This window comes from Vicia villosa, unplaced genomic scaffold (genome assembly GCF_029867415.1).
Source record: "Vicia villosa cultivar HV-30 ecotype Madison, WI unplaced genomic scaffold, Vvil1.0 ctg.002637F_1_1, whole genome shotgun sequence".
Classification (NCBI taxonomy): domain Eukaryota; kingdom Viridiplantae; phylum Streptophyta; class Magnoliopsida; order Fabales; family Fabaceae; genus Vicia; species Vicia villosa.
The window spans coordinates 47048-65787 of NW_026705991.1; the positions used below are offsets into that span (position 1 = coordinate 47048).

An 18740-nucleotide genomic window follows, 5' to 3' on the forward strand; every position below is an offset into this window, starting at 1 on the left:
GGTTATAAGTTATAACCATAGATATTAGCTTTATTATGGGATTTAAGAAACATGTTTGAGCTATCATTCGGATTCTACACAGTCCTCAAAATGTGGAGCGTCAAGGGACGGAGTATTTAAGGATAATATTGTTCCAATTGTCAATGTCTAGGATGTACATTTGAACAGGATCTCCGCTTACGTCTTCCCATATTCAGGATGTATACATTCTACTAAGGCTATGTTTGGGAGTTTGAAGGGGGAGGGGAAGGCTTCCAAAAATGAAATTTTAAAAAAATATAGGAAAATATTTGACATTTTTTAAAAAAATGATTTTGTTTAGAATGATAAAAGAGTCCTTATCATTACTAAATTTTTAATTTTCACAATACTATAACAACCTAAAAGATATTTGGAAAATTTATTTAAACCCTTCAAAACCCTCCAAAACCCTCCCTCAATACAATTTTTGAGTTCCCCCATTTTATGGGGTTTTTGGTGTTATTAATAAACTCAAACCCTCCAAAACCCTCCAACCCAAAATCCTTTTAACCTTTTCACCCAATTCTTCCTATTTTCCAAAGTCCTCCCCTCCCTTTCCCTCCAAACTCCCAAACATAGCCTAAGTGTGAGGTCTGAAGGGGCAAAACACTTGAAGATAATGTCGTTCTAACCGCCAATATTCAACAAACCATATTTGAAATGTACATAGTCTTCCAAACGTGAGGCATGGTGAATTGTTTAAGGACAAAGACATCCTTACTGCCAATTCCTGATATAATAGTCTCCCAAGCCTAAGGCATCCAAGATGCATTATTCAGGATTTACAGCGAGCAAATGAAAAATGAAATTAAACATATGTATCTTATAATGTTTCAATATATAACCTCCTTGGCATTTGATTATGACCCCAGATAGAATATATCATTTCTCCATATAGACAGGAGACAAAAGAGTGGAATATCCTAACAAACTCACTTTTTAATCATCAATCAATAAAAATCTAAAAAAAACTCAGAATTACTCAACTTGACTTGTTAATATCATATAATAACTTGGACTATTACCTGTTGTGATCTAACCATCTCGATTCACACAATAACATTGTGTTATCACTCTATCCATCCATTTAGAAGAAAAAAATTTATGCATGGTCTTCATAATTCTTGACTATCCCATGAGACATAGCTGCCAACTTCATCCTTTTCTTGACTATCCCAACCTTTAAAGTTGAAGTCACTCTCTGAGCTTTTGTTCATAACACAATCAACACCAACGTCGTTTTCCATATTGCTTTCATTTTCATCTTCTTGAACAACAATGATTCCCTTGATATAATTCAGAAGCAAATCTTCATTTGAATCTTGGTTTCTTTCATTTTGAGCCTTCTTGGAATTTAGACGCTTCTTAGTATTATACCAGTGGTTCTTGACCGAGTTCTCCGTACGACGTGGTAATCTCTTTGCAATTTCTGTCCACTTGTTTCCAACTTCTTTATTAGCTTCAATCAGTATCATGTCTTCCTCTTTGCTCCATGGCCCCTTCTCTATATCTGGTCGAACATGTTTATGCCATCGATTCCAGCATTGTTTGTTTGTCTTTCCTTCAATCAACGTTGCAATGTAGGACCAATTTTGAAGTCCAAACAAATCTACAAATGCTCCAAGAAGCCTACAAAATGTAAAAAGAAACCATGGAGTATTAAAAAGAAAAAAAAAACACTAAAATCATGAAAGCATTATGAGAGAGTGTATAAATTTTGAATGATTTATTATAATATACCAGTCCTCATCTTCAGTCCATTTTCCTTTGTGCTTGTTGTCACCAAGATCGAGTCTTTGATCAACATCTTGGGGATTGCTTCCATTTTCAGCGATGGAATAAAGATTTTCTTCGAGTTTAGGTGCCGTCTCCATTGTTAGAATCAAATAAGATATTACCAGGTTGGACGCCAATAGAATAGAATTGTATGTGTGAATTTATAGTGATTATTATCACTTCAGCGACGGATAAAAAAAGATTTATTAAGAATCGGTTTGTTAACTTTCTAGACAAGTTAACTACTTGGTTGGTTGTTAGAATTAGTTAACAATTAGTTATGTTAGTTTCTAACTGATGACAACTAACAGTTGGTTAACAGTTTGTTATTCAGTTTTTTTCCATTCATTCACATAATCATGTATTATATATGCAAGGCTTATATGTAGTATATGCATGCTGAAGTTTTAAATTATTTTAAGAAAATCGCCTCCCAAAAGAAAAATATTTTAAAACTTGAGGAAAAGTCTTAAAACTTAAAATGACTTTAGAATAATTGAAAAGAGATCATGCATCTCTTGTTAATGATTAGTGGTAAAGTTTTGTTTGATTTTTCTTAATTTTAAAAGAATTGTCCTTTTATCCGTTGTTCTCATAGAAATAATACTAAAATTCGAACCCAACACATGCACAATAAAGAGGGGACTGCTATATCAGAATAGCTGACCCCCAGTTTCACTGGTGAATGGTAGTCAGGTCCATGAAATAGCGGAGATAAGTCACGTCGACGTAGGTTGCACTCTTGTCCACAAAGAGTGCAGTGCCTACCAAGAACATGAACCAGCATCGGAGAGCGCATGCACGGTGATACTCCGTAAATTGGTCGTTACCCGCCTCCTCGGAATCGGCCGCCGCCACCAAGTGGTGCTCATACAGCTCTCTCAAGGTGGAGAACCAGATATGAGCCCCATTTGCCGTCTGGCACTCAAAATTAGCCATATATGGGTCCATACCCAAATAGATCCCATCCACTCGATCGCATCGACCCTCTGGATCCGGGAATGGTTCAGCAGCATCCCCCTAATCGGCAAGTGGAAAAGACAATGCACATCGTGCAAGGTGATCGTCAACTCCTCAACCGGTAAGTTGAAAGAAGACATCTCCCTATGCCACCGCTCCACAAAAGCCCCCTACATGCCGTGGCTGATAGTGGTATACGCAGTCATGCACAACCCACCTAGCCCGGAAGCAGTCACCACATCATTAAGCCACTGCGCCTGTGGTTTAAAGAGATCAAAAATCTTGCGCGCGTGGTTCACTATTTTTAGCGTTGCCCTTTCCTGTTACGACAAAAACAAAAACAAAAAACTTTGTTAATTAGAGCGTGAAGAGAATGTGAAATAAAAAGCTAAATAAAAAACGGTTAAATTAAAAAAATTACCTCTCCCTCCCAGATACGCCGAGCGACGTGCTCGTGGTAGGAAATCAACACGGAAGTTTCCCTAGACCCTTCCGGGTAGCCCTGCTCCTTCTCCTCCTCCCCGCGCGAAGGGTCAGCATCAGGTATCTCATGATCATCCTGGTATCTCACCTCCTCCTCCCGGGAAGAAAACATCTGAGCCAGCTTACTACTCAGTCCAGACGAGGAACCAGCCTCATCCATCTGGACGGGTACTGGTACTCGACCCCGTCCCTGTGTAGCCGCCAGCTGAGACGCCCGCTCGCATCTAGTCGACACTGTCTGAGTCTCTCTGCCCTGTCGGATTCGTGCGAGGTTGCCTGATATTTTCTTGAAAACATTGAAATCCATAAGAATCAAGAAACTGGTCAGGGAGGTGTTTTCGAAAATGCACTTCCGAAACCCCCTTGCGAACACCAGTTTTACATAAACCCATTTCCTCCCTAAATGCTTCAAAATCAAATTTTTACTAACTAAACACACACATTGTTTTATTGTTTATATGAATTAATTTCAATTTTTAAACTAAACTAAACTAAACTAATTAAATTAAAATTAATTAAAACTAAACTAAATTAATTAAATTAAAACTAAATTTATTAAAAGTAAACTAAATAAAATAAAACTAATTTTAATTAAATTTAAACTAAACTAATAATTCAATTAAAACTGAATTAATTTAAATTAAACTAAATAAATTAAAACTAACTTAATTAAATTGAGTTAAAATAAATTAAAACTAAAATAACTTAATTAAATTAAAATAAAACTGAATTAATTTAAATTAAAACTAACTTAATTAAATTTATAAACTAACTTAATTAACCCATTTTAATGTTAAAAAACTAAATTAATATTATTATATTTATATTTTAATTTAATTTAATTTAATTTTATTAATTTCAGTTTAGTATATTTAAGTTTAGTTTAATATATTTCAATTTATTTTAATTTATTTATTTTAATTCAGTTTTATTTTATATTATTTTCACTTTATTTTAGTAAATGTTTATAAAGTTTAATTTATTTCCGTAAATATTGTAATATATTTCAATTTATTTTATATGAATTTAATCATCATACTAAATTATAATCCTAAAATTTCTTCCAGTCAAATATTTTTACTAATTAATTAAATAAAATTATTAGTAATTATTTAATTACTATTAAACCCCTATTTTTTTTCAATTAATTAAATAATTTTTAATTAATTAATAATAAGTTTATATAAACCCATCACTTCAAATAATCCTTAATTAAATAATTTTTAATTAATTAATAATAAGTTCATATAAACCCACCATATCAAGTAATCCCAAGAAACCTCTCCATCATTTTACCAATTAATTAAAATAAAATTATTAATCATACAAATAAATGACTTTCAACCCATTTTTTAAATTAATAACATTTATTAATCTATTATTTATTGGTAAAATTTCATTTCATAATTAGAGCATTTCATAAGTATGGTACATTTTTAGTAATTATTATATTTTTTATTTTAGATTTGTTTCAGTATTCTTTTTAAGATGATTTCGATTGGATATGGTTTTTGATTTTTTTGTCAATAACATTGATTTTTTTAGTGTATTGGAGTTTCGTATAACCTATAAGAGATTTGTTATTGATTATGCAATTTTTGTTATAATAATATATAAATATGAATGTTTAATGAAAAACAGTTGCTAAAATCCATGTTAATATGAATTGTTCGTGGTAATTTAGGTGTGCTTTTGATATCAAAATTTTCTTTTCATGTTTATCTCAATCACATTACAAGTTATCACATTTAAAAATGTAAATAGAAAGTAAATATCACTAATTAACATTTAATAAATAATAATAAAATTAAAAAACTCATCCATTCACTTACTAATTTTCTCTTTAACTTCCCTCCTATTTATTTCTATTATATTAGTAATTCTTTTAACTTCCTTTCTCTCCTGTCTTACCGTGATTTTCTTATTTAATTTTTTGTTAATTCAAAAAATAGTCAAACTTTCAATAACCTCCACTTCATTGCATAACCAACAAAATATCTATTTACAACACCAACACATAAGCATACTACATCATTTAATAACCATAACTTCATCCACTAACCACATAAATCCGACATAAATAGGACACCCAAAAAAACTTCATTGCATTTTTTTTTAATTTTTTTTACAAATTAATTAACTAAGTTTTCTCTCATTATGTTAATTAATTTATTATTAATTAAATAATATCATATTATAATATGGTATCTCTCCGTTTTCTATTTAATTATAAATTAATTTACTTAATTAATAAAATAAATTAAGTTTAATAAATTAAAAAAAAGTAAGAAACCTTAAATTTCTATCTCCAACTTCTATTCCCATTCGATCACATCTCTAACTTCTCTCTCCACTTTCTTTCTATTTAATTATAAATTCTCCAGTAACTCACTTTTATAAATTCTCCACTAACTCAATGTTATACATTCTCAACTATTTACACATTTTTAAAACAACATTTCATTTTCTTCTTGAAAATGGAATTGGTATCATCAAACTCCCACTGACAAGTTCTTTCAACATCAATTGAAAGTTGGAATGTATGTGATGATAGTTGCAAGGTGTTTTTTACATGCAGTCGGAGAGCTTTTTGTGATCATGGTAGTTGCAAGGTGCTTTTTGTGATCAAGGTTTGCAAGATTATCCCCTAAGACATGCAAATTATTTTATCAGTCTGTTATATGAATTTATGTAATGGAGTCCACAGTTAGACAGAAATATTGTATTTAAGATTGACATCTCCTACTTAGGATCATTCAAAAGCATATTTGGATTTATATGTCCATTTCTTTATTAGGTGAGAAATTCATTAACAAAGTGCCTCATAAAATAAATAAAAAATATTTATTTATTGTATTTTTTTTTATCGATTGTTTCTATTTTTCTACTGTTATATATTTTTTTTACTTTTTGTCTGTCCATAAATTAGCATGCCATGAATTTTTTGCATGTATCATTATTAATTATTTTGTTTATATTATTTGTTTCCATTTTTCATACTTTTAATTTTTTTATATTTTTTGTCTGTCCATATATTAGCATGCCATGGTTTTTTTCTGTATGTGTACCTATAAGCATGTCATGGATGGAAAATTGCACATTAAATTAACACATTTTTCGTTTATGTCTCTAAATTTTCTATTTTGTTAATTAATTATAGTGTTATATATTTTTTCTTTTACTTCACATGTAAATAGTAGAATCAAGTGGCCCAAAATAAGTTATTATTTAATTCATCTTTTTTCAACTAACAACCATCTCTAACTCTATAAATCAATTGATATGTTCTTAGACAATTTATTAATAATAATTAATAAGTAATTTAATACATATATAATGATAATTCAATATTATATGTCCGCGCATCGCACGGGTAGACGGCTAGTTTTAATTTATTTTAATTTAGTATATATTATTTTCAGTTTAATATATTAATTTTTTATATTTAAACATATATATATATAGTTTTATATAAATATATTATATGTTAAAAACTATAAATGTTTTATTAAAAATTAAAAATTAAAAGAGAATTAAAATCTTTAAAAATAAATAGAAAGGAAATAATAACATTATAAAGAAGATTAAAATTAGAAAAAGAAAACAAAAATATTAGTGACTGAAATTTTGGTCTCTAATTTTCATATATAAATTAATTATTGTATATGAAAAAAAAATTCGTGACCGATTTAGTGACCTCTTATAATTGGCTCATGAATATCAAATTTTGGTGGTTAATTCGGTCTCTACAGTGACCGAAATTTCGATCACAAAATTTTGGTCTCTAAATTGATGGTTGATTTATTTTATTGACCGATTTAGTGACCTCTTAAAATTGGCTCATGAATATTAATTTTTGGTGGCTAATTCGGTCACTAACGTGACCAAAAAATTTCCAATCACTAAATTGGTCACTAAAAGCAAATTTTCTAGTAGTGTGTGTTGCTTAGGCGGTTGCTCAGGGGATTGTTGATGCACAAGAAAGACAAGTGCGTCATGAAGCCGATGCAAAGGCGAGAGAGGATTGAATTACGACTTTACTAACTTCCATCAGAGACTTCGTGAACCTATCCATCAGTTCGAGGTTCTCAGATGCATACATTCACCAATGCTCCCACCCACCTCCATCTTAGCATATCATTTCATTAATTCATGTTTAACATAATTTTCTTGCTATTAACTTTGTTAGTCTTTTGTGTCTTCCACCACGTGTTATGTGGTGATTTTGGTTTGAATATTTATGGTATATCTATATTTGATGTTTTGATTAATTCTGATGTTTCATTTTGTGTTTTAGTGCAGATTATTTTTTTGATCTCTTTGTCCATTGAAAATGTGTTCATGTTTGCGTAATTGCATTAAATGTTTGTTCATTTATAATATGGACACATTATTAGTGTCTATGTATATCAATTGATTTTGTCATTGCTTGCGATTTTAGGTATTATTGTTGCTCTCTTTTTTATTTGTAAAAGGGTAGAAGTTTATGAGATAACGTTAAGTTTCACGCACGTAACTGTTGAATGTAGGGGGAGCCTAAGCCACTATGTAAGGAACTAAAATATCCCAAAATTTTCCAAACAAAATAAAGGGAGAATGAAATTGCTCTATTGGTATTAATATAAATTTAATCCGTTTTAATGTTTTTTTGCATTTTATTTTATCGTATTTTGAGTCCCTCACAATTGTCCCTTATTTTCTCATAGGTTGAAATTACTTTTCATGTTTTAAAATTAACGTTTTACCAAAGTCAACACAAGCTAATTTGAATCAAAAAGCTTGTGGCTTGAATCGAGAAATTCATGCAACTAAAACTCTCAGTCAGATTAACCACGAAGTGTATTTTTGAGTGTTGATTTCTTGAGTTCGTAAAGTATTTGTGTGATATTTTTTCTAAAAAGTTCATCTTCTTTCTCATACTAAACACACCATTATTGAGTGTTGCTTAACTCTAGGAGATAATGTGACTTCTTTTTGTCAATGGATTCATTAGGTACTCTAATATTCTTGTGCAGATTTTTTTCGGGTAGAAGAATCAGGTTGTGGATATGTGGAGATTGACATTTAGTGAAGAAAAATAAGAAATTCTTCTCCAAAAGGTCTTGGAATTTTTAGCTTCTTCAACAAGCTTGTTGTTTCTCTATTATTTGAATTGGCATTATGTTTGATAAAACTAATATAGCAGTAATTAGTTGAGTAGGAATTATACTTGTAAGAGAAAACAGGTTGAAGATCTACTTGACAGAAGAACATGTTGTGTTGAAGTGTTTCAACATCTGGAAGTAACATGTCAAAGAAGATGTCACTTAACTAAGTGCTTCCACGATTTTTCTCAAGTAAAACTTCATTCCTTAAACTCTAAGATTGATAAATTAAAATACAACGATCCTAGTCATATCTACTCAACTTTTCTCACTAAATTACCACAATTATACATCCTGAAATATTTTTATCAGGGTCGGAGTGTGAACTCGGACATAGAATGGAATATAGGTCAGTATACAAGACTGTTACTAAGGACTGGATTCGACTATTCATCCATGTCTTGGTGGGTATGAAGTCCAATAGGGATGGCCGGTAGCATCCCAACAGGGATCTAGCCCAGGGACCAGATTCGACTATCTAGCTAGGTCTTGACCAGGTATGAAGTCAGATGGGGGTAGCCGGTATCAACTTAATCGGGATGTAGCCCAGGGGCCACTCCATATACGTAGGAAATGAGGTATGGGAACGACCTACTAAGGTAGTCTACATGAAATCGAACCTGGGGAGACGGCGAAATTACATGACTTTGATTACATGAGTTTATGGTGACGATAGAACTTACGGTTTCATGAATGGAATAGGGACGCCGAAAGGCTCACATTTAATGAGGTAATGAGAGGATGACAGAGGTCTATATAAAGGACATGCATGAATAGAAAGGATATATGGAAACATGCGGAACAAGCACAAAACAGAGATAGAATATCCATACATCTGAGGCTCTCCCTGACCATAAAAAAAACTAACCTTTTTAATGTTTTCGCAAGAACAACAATCAATACTTTTAAGAGATAATCCTAAACTATTAATGACTTGTCTTTCTTTTTATTGATTTCAATTTCATTTATATTTTTTCTTTTTTTACTTCATTTTATTATTCAAGTTAAAATTTTATGGGTTAAATATGTTATAGGTCCCCGTAAATATCTCAAAATCTGGTTTTAGTCACTCTAATATATTTGTTCAAATAATCGTCTCTATAAAATCTTCTATCCCTATTATGCATCCCTGCCGTCAATTCCACTTAAGGGACGCATACGTGGACAATGACTTGGCATTTTTTTTATAAATACTTTTATGAAGCTATGCTGAGTTGTTAATTATACAAAGTTTAACTTAGGAAAAACCCTACTAAGACGTTTTCACATTGTGTTTACTTAGAAAAAACCCTAAAATCAATTTCTTTTCATTCCTCTACTAGGGTTATGTTTTTGTTCCCAGAAGTAGGTGAAGTTGCTCTCCACGATTCCATTCATTTTCGTCACCTTTAACAATCTTTGTTGTACTTGTCACGACTTGATTTAATTTGCTATGGTTGCAGATTCTTCATTTTGCTTCTCACGATAGGGTTGTGGTCCCAAACAAGGGTTGAAAGGTGCATGCTTGTGGTCCCTCGACGTTGAATCTGAGGTAGGTCCAGTTGTCTATTATTAGATTCCAGTTTGTCTAATCTTGGTTTGGTATAAAAAAATTTCATTGTGGGAATGTTTATTGTCGTTTTCACTGCATTTTTTTAGGAATGACTTTATTCAAGATAATATTTTACATCATTTTAAAATAATTTGAACTAAATTATCGCTATCCAAGTTAAATTCATGGTAGCAAATAATTCACCTAAATTTTAATGGTTGTTATTGTTCTATAAATTAGATAGATTAATAACTTTCTATTGTTTTCTTCCTTCCATTTCTCACGGTACTAAACAGTGGTTCTCCCTTTTTATTTCCCTTATTCAATTCTCTATTCAACACACATATAAGTAAAATAGAGATTTAGAGAAATCTTATTATTACACCAGTTGCATCAGAATCCTAACATTAGAGAGTTCAAAATGTCACATGAATGCGCATTACATAATGAAAATTTCCAGATTTCATGTCAAGCACCATGCTTTCATCAATTTTGTGGGACGTGCCGAATGTACGACTGGCTTTGGCGAGGCTTTCACCGATGTCATTGTCCGATATGCGATGAACCGATAAATCTTTTGATTCCAACATTAGATATAAATTCTCGCCATAACCCGGAAGTTCTGTCGAAAATAAATGCGTATAACCATATGTTTGGTCTTACATCTAATATTCCCTTTTGTTTTCTTTATCTTTTCCTTATTAGGGATGTTCTTACCAATAAAGTATCTCCTACGACTTTTTTCAATGCTCGTTTCTTCATTAGTGTGAGTTCTTAATAACTCAATTTCATTATTTTTATCATCTTGTTTTTCCTATTCAAATTTGAGGAATTTGTAATATGGAAATCCTTACCAGAATCATTGTCTTCTTTTTTTGTTGTTGTTGCAGATAATAATGTTATATGCATACTACATGTACTTCCCTTGGAGAGGTAATAGTGTATTTTATTATATTAATATGGTTAATTTATTTTAATTTAAATTCAATTATTACTCGTTATATTTTGCTATTTTGTTGGATTTGTGAAATTGTTTCTTTTAATTTTATGATTGAGTTTTCCTTTTTTTTCTTGTTCTTTTTGCAGAGATATTTGGAACAAGAATACTTTCTCCTCTAGTCGGGCTATTCTGGATGCCACATACAGTTTCCGTCTATAAATCGAAACTTTGCAACCGTTATAGGAGTAATTTTAGAGAGTAAGAAAATTATAACAAAAGATGGTGAAAGTAGAGCTTATTAGATGTGAATATTCAAATGTAATGGTCCTTAACAAAGATGTCTTATCTTGCTCATGCACTGTTGTTTTACTACTGGTCTCCAACTATTTCGTAATGTCATTATTATCACAAAAATATGCTCAAAACCTAAATTTAAACATCTTTTATGACAAACTTCAAAATATATATTATTTAAAAAATCTCCTAAACCAAAAAATATATCTCTTCATTTTTTAAACATTAATTCTTTACAAAAAATATAAAATTATTATAGTATTTTTTATTTTATATTTGTCAAAATGATTTTTATACCTAACATTTAAAAGCTTCACAAATTATGTTGATAATTATTATTAAAAAAAATTCAAAAAAAAAAAATATGTTAAATAATTGAAGTAGATAAAATTTATAAAAATAGTAATTTAAAAATGGAACTAAAGATGAAGTAATAGGATAATCTAAAGTTCATAAGCATTTCATTTTAATAATTTAATAATATAAAATAAAAATATTTTACGAAACTAAAAATTATGTGTTAAAGAAAAGAAGTAGATAAAATATTATAAAAAATAAAAATTTAAAAATAAAAATAAATATTAATTGATATGATAGTTTAAAGTTTATAAGCATTTTATTTTAATATTTTAATAATATAAAATAAAAATATTTTTTTAACATTGTTTATAAAATAATTTTCTTCATTTATATTAAAATATTTATTCTTGCAGGAAATTGATGTACCTAGGAAGTTCATTGATTGGGTCATGGCTAGTGCCTAGTGTCACTACAGTTTCATACAAGTTTAATGTCAATGGGAATTTGACTGACTTTATGCAAGCTAAGAGAGGGATCAGGCAGGGTGATCCTTTGACACCCCTGCTTTTTGTGATCATCATGGAATATATGCATAGAATTATGCAAAAGATGCAATTTGATCCTGATTTCAAACATCATGCTAAGTGTAAAAAGTTAAAGCTTACTAATTTGATTTTTGTGCTCCTTTTCTGTAAAGGAGATCCCACTTCTGTTGAAAAGATTCAGAATGCCTTTAAAATTTTCTGTGATTCCACTGGATTGATAGCAAACCCTGATTTTATCATGATCACTAATCACTGTTATTGGTAGGTGTTGTTCATTAACCTTAATCTAGGCCTTTTTTTATTTTTTCTATTAAACCATAGTTAACTTTTGTCCCCTTCAGGGTTTGTTTTTGCCTTACCCTTTTTTGTTTGTCTCAATTACTATTTTTTTTTATCTGCCACGTTATAATTGTTGAGAACTTTAATGCACTAACATTTTTCTTCTTTGTGTCCAAATTTCAGGGTTAATCAAAGATCTTTCAGCCACGCACCTCACCCGACCAAAAAGCTAAGTTTTCTAATTTCTTTGTTTAATGACATTTTATTTTGCCTTATAAAATATAAATTAGGGTTTACTTTCAAATGTCGATGAATTACTCCTACACTCACCCCTATTATTGTCCGTTTAATTCTCAGATGTTCAGAGTCAATCAAGGGTTCGAGGAGGATCAAGGCAAGGCATTCAAAGATGCGTAAATTAACTGTTGTGCATTCTTATTTTCTGCCTTTATTTTTATATTACCCTATAAGGGTTTTATTGTAATAGATTAGGTTTATTTTTCCGCCTTTTAATTTCCCCCATCCCCGCAGGTGTTTATTGTAATAACGTAGGATATTAATTGAATCTAGATCACTAATTTACAAGATAAATATCATCGAAGTTAACAACGTGATTGTGCACCCACGCACCTTTAGGGTAACCCTTCTTGTTGCCTGTTGCCTTATCACATGCTGCCTTGTTGCCTCTAAGTATACTAAATAGTCAAGTCTCTCGATTCCGAGGATACCTAAAGCAATGTTTCCTTAAAGTTATTGAAACTCCCTCGAAGCTGCCTTATAAAAATGATGGTCCCAATTGCTAAGGTATCCTCGCATGATACCTAAAAAGATAAAATGACTATTATATCCTTCCCTTAGACTACCTGCTCTCTTTATGGCATGGGACAGTCTTATGGCGAACGTTTATTCTCGATGACCCTTAAACATCCAATTGAAAGACTTCCCGCCCTCTTATGGTATGGATAGACCCTTTCGCCTGAAAAGCTAAAAGAACATTTTTCAAACTTAGGGTAGGTAACTTTTAATTGCTTGCTCAATTCAAATTCAAAAATTCAAAATCTTTTCCCACTTCTTTTCAAAGAATATTTTCAAAAAGACTACGCTTATTTACAAGCTAAAGTTCTTATTCAAATTCCTGTTCACACCCTACTTTTCAAATAATTCAAACATTTTGAAAAACAAAAGGTGAGCTAAGCAATTAAGAGCCCATGGATAACCATGGATACAAAGGGTGCCTTACACCTTCCCTTTGTATAACCTACCCCCTGAACTCAAAATCTTTCAAAGGTCTTTCCTGTTCTTTTAGCCTTTCCAATTGGATAAAATAAAAGTAGGTGGCGACTCTTGCTATCTGCACATTCCTTAAAAGAGTTCACCATATTACATCAACAACTCGCAAGAGTGAGATGACTTCAGCTTAAGATTATCCTCTTCGAAGATCCTACTACAGCCCACCAAATCGATAAATCGCTGAATTCTCTGGTACCTGATTCCTTGCTTGATCTCATCACGAAGACCATTCTCAAACTTGATGCACTTTGAGAATTCACTAGCCTCGTCATTGTTGTAGTGAACATAGTACTTCGCCAACTCAACAAATTTCGAAGCATACTCTGGTACCGTCATATTACCCTGAGTCAGCTCCGAAAATTCAATCTCTTTCCTGCCTCGAACGTTGTAACACCCTTCTAAACCCCACGACAATTAATCAAATTAAATCAGAGTAACATGCACAAGGGCGTCACAATTAATAAATAAAAATAAACCGCATCGGTCACAAGTCATGCACGCACTGAAGACACAATCTTAACATAACTCATAAATAAACGATCCCATGTTTACACAGCGGAATAAGTCATCAAACTAGCATTACATCGTCAATGTTGTAATCCTCAAATAAAATAAACAAAACAGAGTTAATGTCATAAACTAAAATAGCGTTCCCCAGTGTTACACCTATCAGAGCATGACCCGACGCTAACCGACACATTGACTCATGAGCTAATCCTCACCGAGTCGAAGCCGCTATCCTCAATCTGAAAAATATAGTGTAAGGGTGAGTCTCATTCGCAATTAACAAATATTATTGTATTACAAATAACAGTACATCAACAGTCATATTATTCACCCAACTCATCTATATCCAGATCACCCATCAACATACATACATACCATCAAAACAGTACAAGAGTATACATATAGTCATGTTATCAAATCCATGCAAATGAATGCAACTGACTCTATGCATGTGGTACCAACATCATCAATGGGAATCACCCACCGACCGATCTATCATCATCCAGATACGGCCCTGCCAGCACAAATTCCACACAATGGGAATTCTGCCGTTCACTGAATCCTCTCATCATCTAGGATTCAGTCCTCATCAATGCTTATGAATGCATGCAAACATATATATAACATACTTTCATCATCTCCATTCTATGAGTAGCATCATCTATACTCATTTCATCATCATCATCATCATTATTAAGCATGTCCATATATACATTAACATCATTCAATATAATCAATCATCAGTAAACCACAAAATCACATTACAAAGTTTACACAGTCTCAAACAGCATACAAAACAGGCCTACAGATCGAAAGTTACGCATCCTTGAACTTTCCAGACGAATCACAAAATAGGATTTTCACACACAGCGACCATACGCGTATCACCAAGTCCATACGCATATCGCCCTATTCCATACGCGTATCATACGCGTTTCACCAGGGTCAAAATGGCCAAAAAACAACCTCATACGCGTATCAGCCTTGCCATACGCGTATCACCAGAATAAATTTCCTCTTTTAAAATTCCCATACGCGTATGAGCATCCTCATACGCTCCTCATACGCAAATCACCAGTACATGGTATTTGGGACAGGGCAGTTGCGTATCATACGCGTATAGCCCTTGGAGAATGTCCCTCATACGCGTATGACCTCATCCCATACGCGTATGACACTGTTCCTTACGCGAAAAACCAGAAAATGCCCAGAATTCTGCAGTTTCGTAACAGTCCAATTCTCACTCGATTCTACTCATACCAGTTCACGATTTTGAGTATAAAACAGTCCATTTACACGTTTTCATACACAAGATTCGTTCATATGGATTAATATATCACCCTATATCAATTCATACATCAAAAATGCCCTAATCTAATCAATTTTTAGAACTCAAAACCTAACTCTGACATACAAATCGAATTGACTCAACAACACAACTACTCATACACTATTTATCTATAATCACAATAAGAGATGATAATTGGAAGAGTCCCCCCTAGGGATGGCAATGGGAAGGGTTTGGGCAGGGTACTATAGTACCCGTCCCCATACCCGCAGTTTAAAAAAATCCCCGTACCCGAGCCCAAACCCGCGTGGGTATCAATATTCATGCCTGTACCCGAACCCTGTGGGTACTTCAATGCCCATACCCATATCCGTTTACCCGCATTAATAGTAAAATTAAATCTTTTATTTACAAAATATCATATAATTTAAGTCTTTTTAACAATATTAAAAAAATTATGTATGTTATTGTTGAGTTAAGAAACAAATAAACACAATGTGTAATGATTTAATAGCGATATATTTTTAAAAAAATTTAAAATCATGCATTTTTATATAATAATATAAATGACATTATAAAATATATAATGTGGGTATGGGGCGGGTTGGGTAGTAAGGTACCCGTGCCCGCACCCATACCCGTATATTTTAATGGATAATTACCCGTGCCCGTGCCCATACCCATTTTTATGGGTATTTACCCTACCCGATATGGGGTTTTTTGTGGGTATCCACTGGGGATGGGCCAAATTGCCATCCCTAGTCCCCCCTTACCTTAGCCAAATTCTTGATCTTCGGTCTCTTCCTCTTTGTTCCTCTTTCACGTTCTTCGTGTTCCAACTTCTCTCTTTTCACGTTCTCCTCTTTCCTTCCCAATTCTAATTATTTTATGAAAAATAATAATAAAATTAGTAAAGGGACTTCCTATATCACACCCCCCTCCTTTACTATTTCTCACATGGCCCAAATGCCATAAACCATTATTTTCACAAAAACCTTAATAATTCTAATTATTAATTCAATATTCCAAATTAAATTAATATTAAAATTATACGGGTGTTACAAATGTCCTCAGGAAAATACCTCCTCAGAAACTCTCTTTTGAACACAGCCCAAGAAATAGCTACACCATCAGCCTCCAGTTCAGTTCTGGTAGCCATCCACCAATCATCAGCCTCTTTGGACAACATATGTGTACCATACCTCACTTTCAGATTCTCAGCACAATCGATGACCTTGAAAATCCTCTCGATCTCCTTAAGCCACTTCTGAGCACCTTCAGGATCATGCGTGCCCTTGAACAACGGAGGATTGTTCCTCTGAAAACTGTTTAGCTGCCCGTCAGCACCAATACCAGCTCCATTGGCATTCCCTCCCAGTACACCAGCAATCATGCCCAGAGCCTCAGCAATTGCGTCGTCGTTTCTTCCTCCTCTTCCGGCAATTGTTCTGCTAAATATAAAACAATATTCATTCCAACAAGAAGTATCGATAGTGTCAACCTTACACTAATCGCATACGAGGGATTGACTGACACTAAGAATCTGACTCAAACGACCGACTATGCTCTGATACCACTATTGTAACACCCTTCTAAACCTCGCGGAAATTTAAATAAATATATCAGAGTAAAAACATATACACAAGGGTGCCACAATTATTTAAAACAGATAATTCAACCATGGTCAAAGTCATGCTTCATTAGGAAACGGTTCACCAAAACACAATCATGTTTATCACAGCGGAATAGGAAACATCATTAATAAAACCAAAAGAAAATATAATTCAACACCAAATAAAATAGAGTAATCTCAGAAAACTCTATAACTATCGTTCCCCAGTGTTACAAGACCAGAGCATGACCGACACGACCCAACATAAACGGATAAACTCTACGAGTCATCCTCACCGAGCACTAATGCCACTACTCCTCAATCTGAAAAATGACAACATGTAAGGGTGAGTCTCATTCTCAATTAGTAAATATTATGAAATTCATAAATAACAAGCATAATAATATACCGTTCCCTCAATTATACATATTCAGATTCACATCTATTATTCATTAATTCACACAATAATAGATTACAACACATAACATAGAAATCCATACAATCATGTTATGACGAAATGCATATGACACAACTGACACTATGCATGTGGTACCAATAAACCGTGGAACTAACCGATCTACGCCTCATCGAGATACGGCCCACCGACACAATTTCCGCACAATGGGAAATATATCCACCAACGATCCAAACATCACCGGGATCCAATATCAAATGCATATGAATGAATGAAACACACATAACATACTTAAAACATCATCGAATCACGATGAACAATTCATCTCAACACCACATCACCGAATGAGTATGTACATGTTTTCAACATCATTCAAATAGTCATGCATTCATCACAATCATAATAATAATCACAATCAATTCATTTTCACACCAAATACATTGTCACACCTATCTCATATGCACACAATGTTCAATTCTCATCAAGTAATTAAATCGAGTTTTAAAGAAATAAAGTCGGCTACTGCCCATATTCATCATTCATCATATAAAACATTTAATTACTTGCACAACGCCCAAAATGGCACTAAGAAATGATTCACGGATCAAAAGATACGTTATTTTAAAGTTTGGAAAAATTCACACACATCAAGGTTCGCTCAGCGACGCAAGGCAGAAGCGAAATCCTTCAGACCTCCGCTTAGCGGACCTCTAGCGACGTCAAACAGAAGCGAATTACGTTGGGACCTCCGCTCAGCGGACCCTCTCCGCTCAGCGGACCTGCGATTTTAGCAATTCTCAGGTCTGCAACAGACCCTGCGATTCCACCTAGTTTCAGTCCAAAATCGACCCCAAACATCACATACAGGCATATAATCATCATACATTTAATCATACACCACAAAACATCATTTAAACTCATTATTAACCAAATAGTTCACACAATCATCATTAATTCAATCCAAATTATAACACCTTAACCTAACAATCCCAGTGTCTAATTGAACCAAACCATACATCAATCTACCTATTACCTAAGACCACATAATATATACTAAAAGGAAGAGTCCCCCCTTACCTCGATGAATCTCTTGAATGCTCTCCTTCCGATTTCACGTTCTTGCCTCTTTCTCTTCTTTTACCCTTTTCACGTGTTCTTCTTTTCTCCCCAAATGGTTCCTTTTCTTATTTTATGAAAAATAAAATAAAATGAACACCACTTAGTAAAAAGGCCTAACCAAATAGCACCCCTCTTTTACTCACATCACACCATAAGCCCAATAGCTCTTATTCCATCAGTTCTAATTAAATTCAAATAAAATACTAAAATTTCAATTATTTAATTTAAATCCAAAT

The 18740-nt window shown here is 32.8% G+C and overlaps 2 protein-coding genes across 2 annotated transcripts; one reads left to right on the forward strand and one right to left on the reverse strand.

Moving 5' to 3' along the window:
• Positions 1-1136: 1136 nt before the first annotated feature.
• On the reverse strand, positions 1137-1895 carry LOC131639445 (transcription factor MYB118-like). Its single transcript, XM_058909940.1, has 2 exons — positions 1762-1895; positions 1137-1650 (listed from the first exon to the last, which is right to left on the reverse strand). Exons 1-2 carry the CDS (start codon positions 1893-1895, stop codon positions 1137-1139), a joined length of 648 nt encoding a protein of 215 aa, XP_058765923.1.
• Positions 1896-10314: 8419 nt separating this feature from the next.
• On the forward strand, positions 10315-11225 carry LOC131639450 (uncharacterized). The gene is made up of 3 exons (XM_058909946.1): positions 10315-10681; positions 10806-10848; positions 11002-11225. Exons 1-3 carry the CDS (start codon positions 10337-10339, stop codon positions 11115-11117), a joined length of 504 nt encoding a protein of 167 aa, XP_058765929.1. The 5' UTR covers positions 10315-10336; the 3' UTR covers positions 11118-11225.
• The last annotated feature ends 7515 nt before the right edge of the window (positions 11226-18740 follow it).

Excerpts from the sequence above, each read along its gene's own strand:
- LOC131639445 (XM_058909940.1), bottom strand. The coding sequence starts at position 1,895 with ATGGAGACGGCACCTAAACTCGAAGAAAATCTTTATTCCATCGCTGAA. Across the intron at positions 1,651-1,761 it reads TGGACTGAAGATGAGGACTG|GCTTCTTGGAGCATTTGTAG; the intron begins GTATATTATAAT and ends TACATTTTGTAG.
- LOC131639450 (XM_058909946.1), top strand. The coding sequence starts at position 10,337 with ATGTCACATGAATGCGCATTACATAATGAAAATTTCCAGATTTCATGT. Across the intron at positions 10,682-10,805 it reads ATGCTCGTTTCTTCATTAGT|ATAATAATGTTATATGCATA; the intron begins GTGAGTTCTTAA and ends TTGTTGTTGCAG. Across the intron at positions 10,849-11,001 it reads CATGTACTTCCCTTGGAGAG|AGATATTTGGAACAAGAATA; the intron begins GTAATAGTGTAT and ends TTCTTTTTGCAG.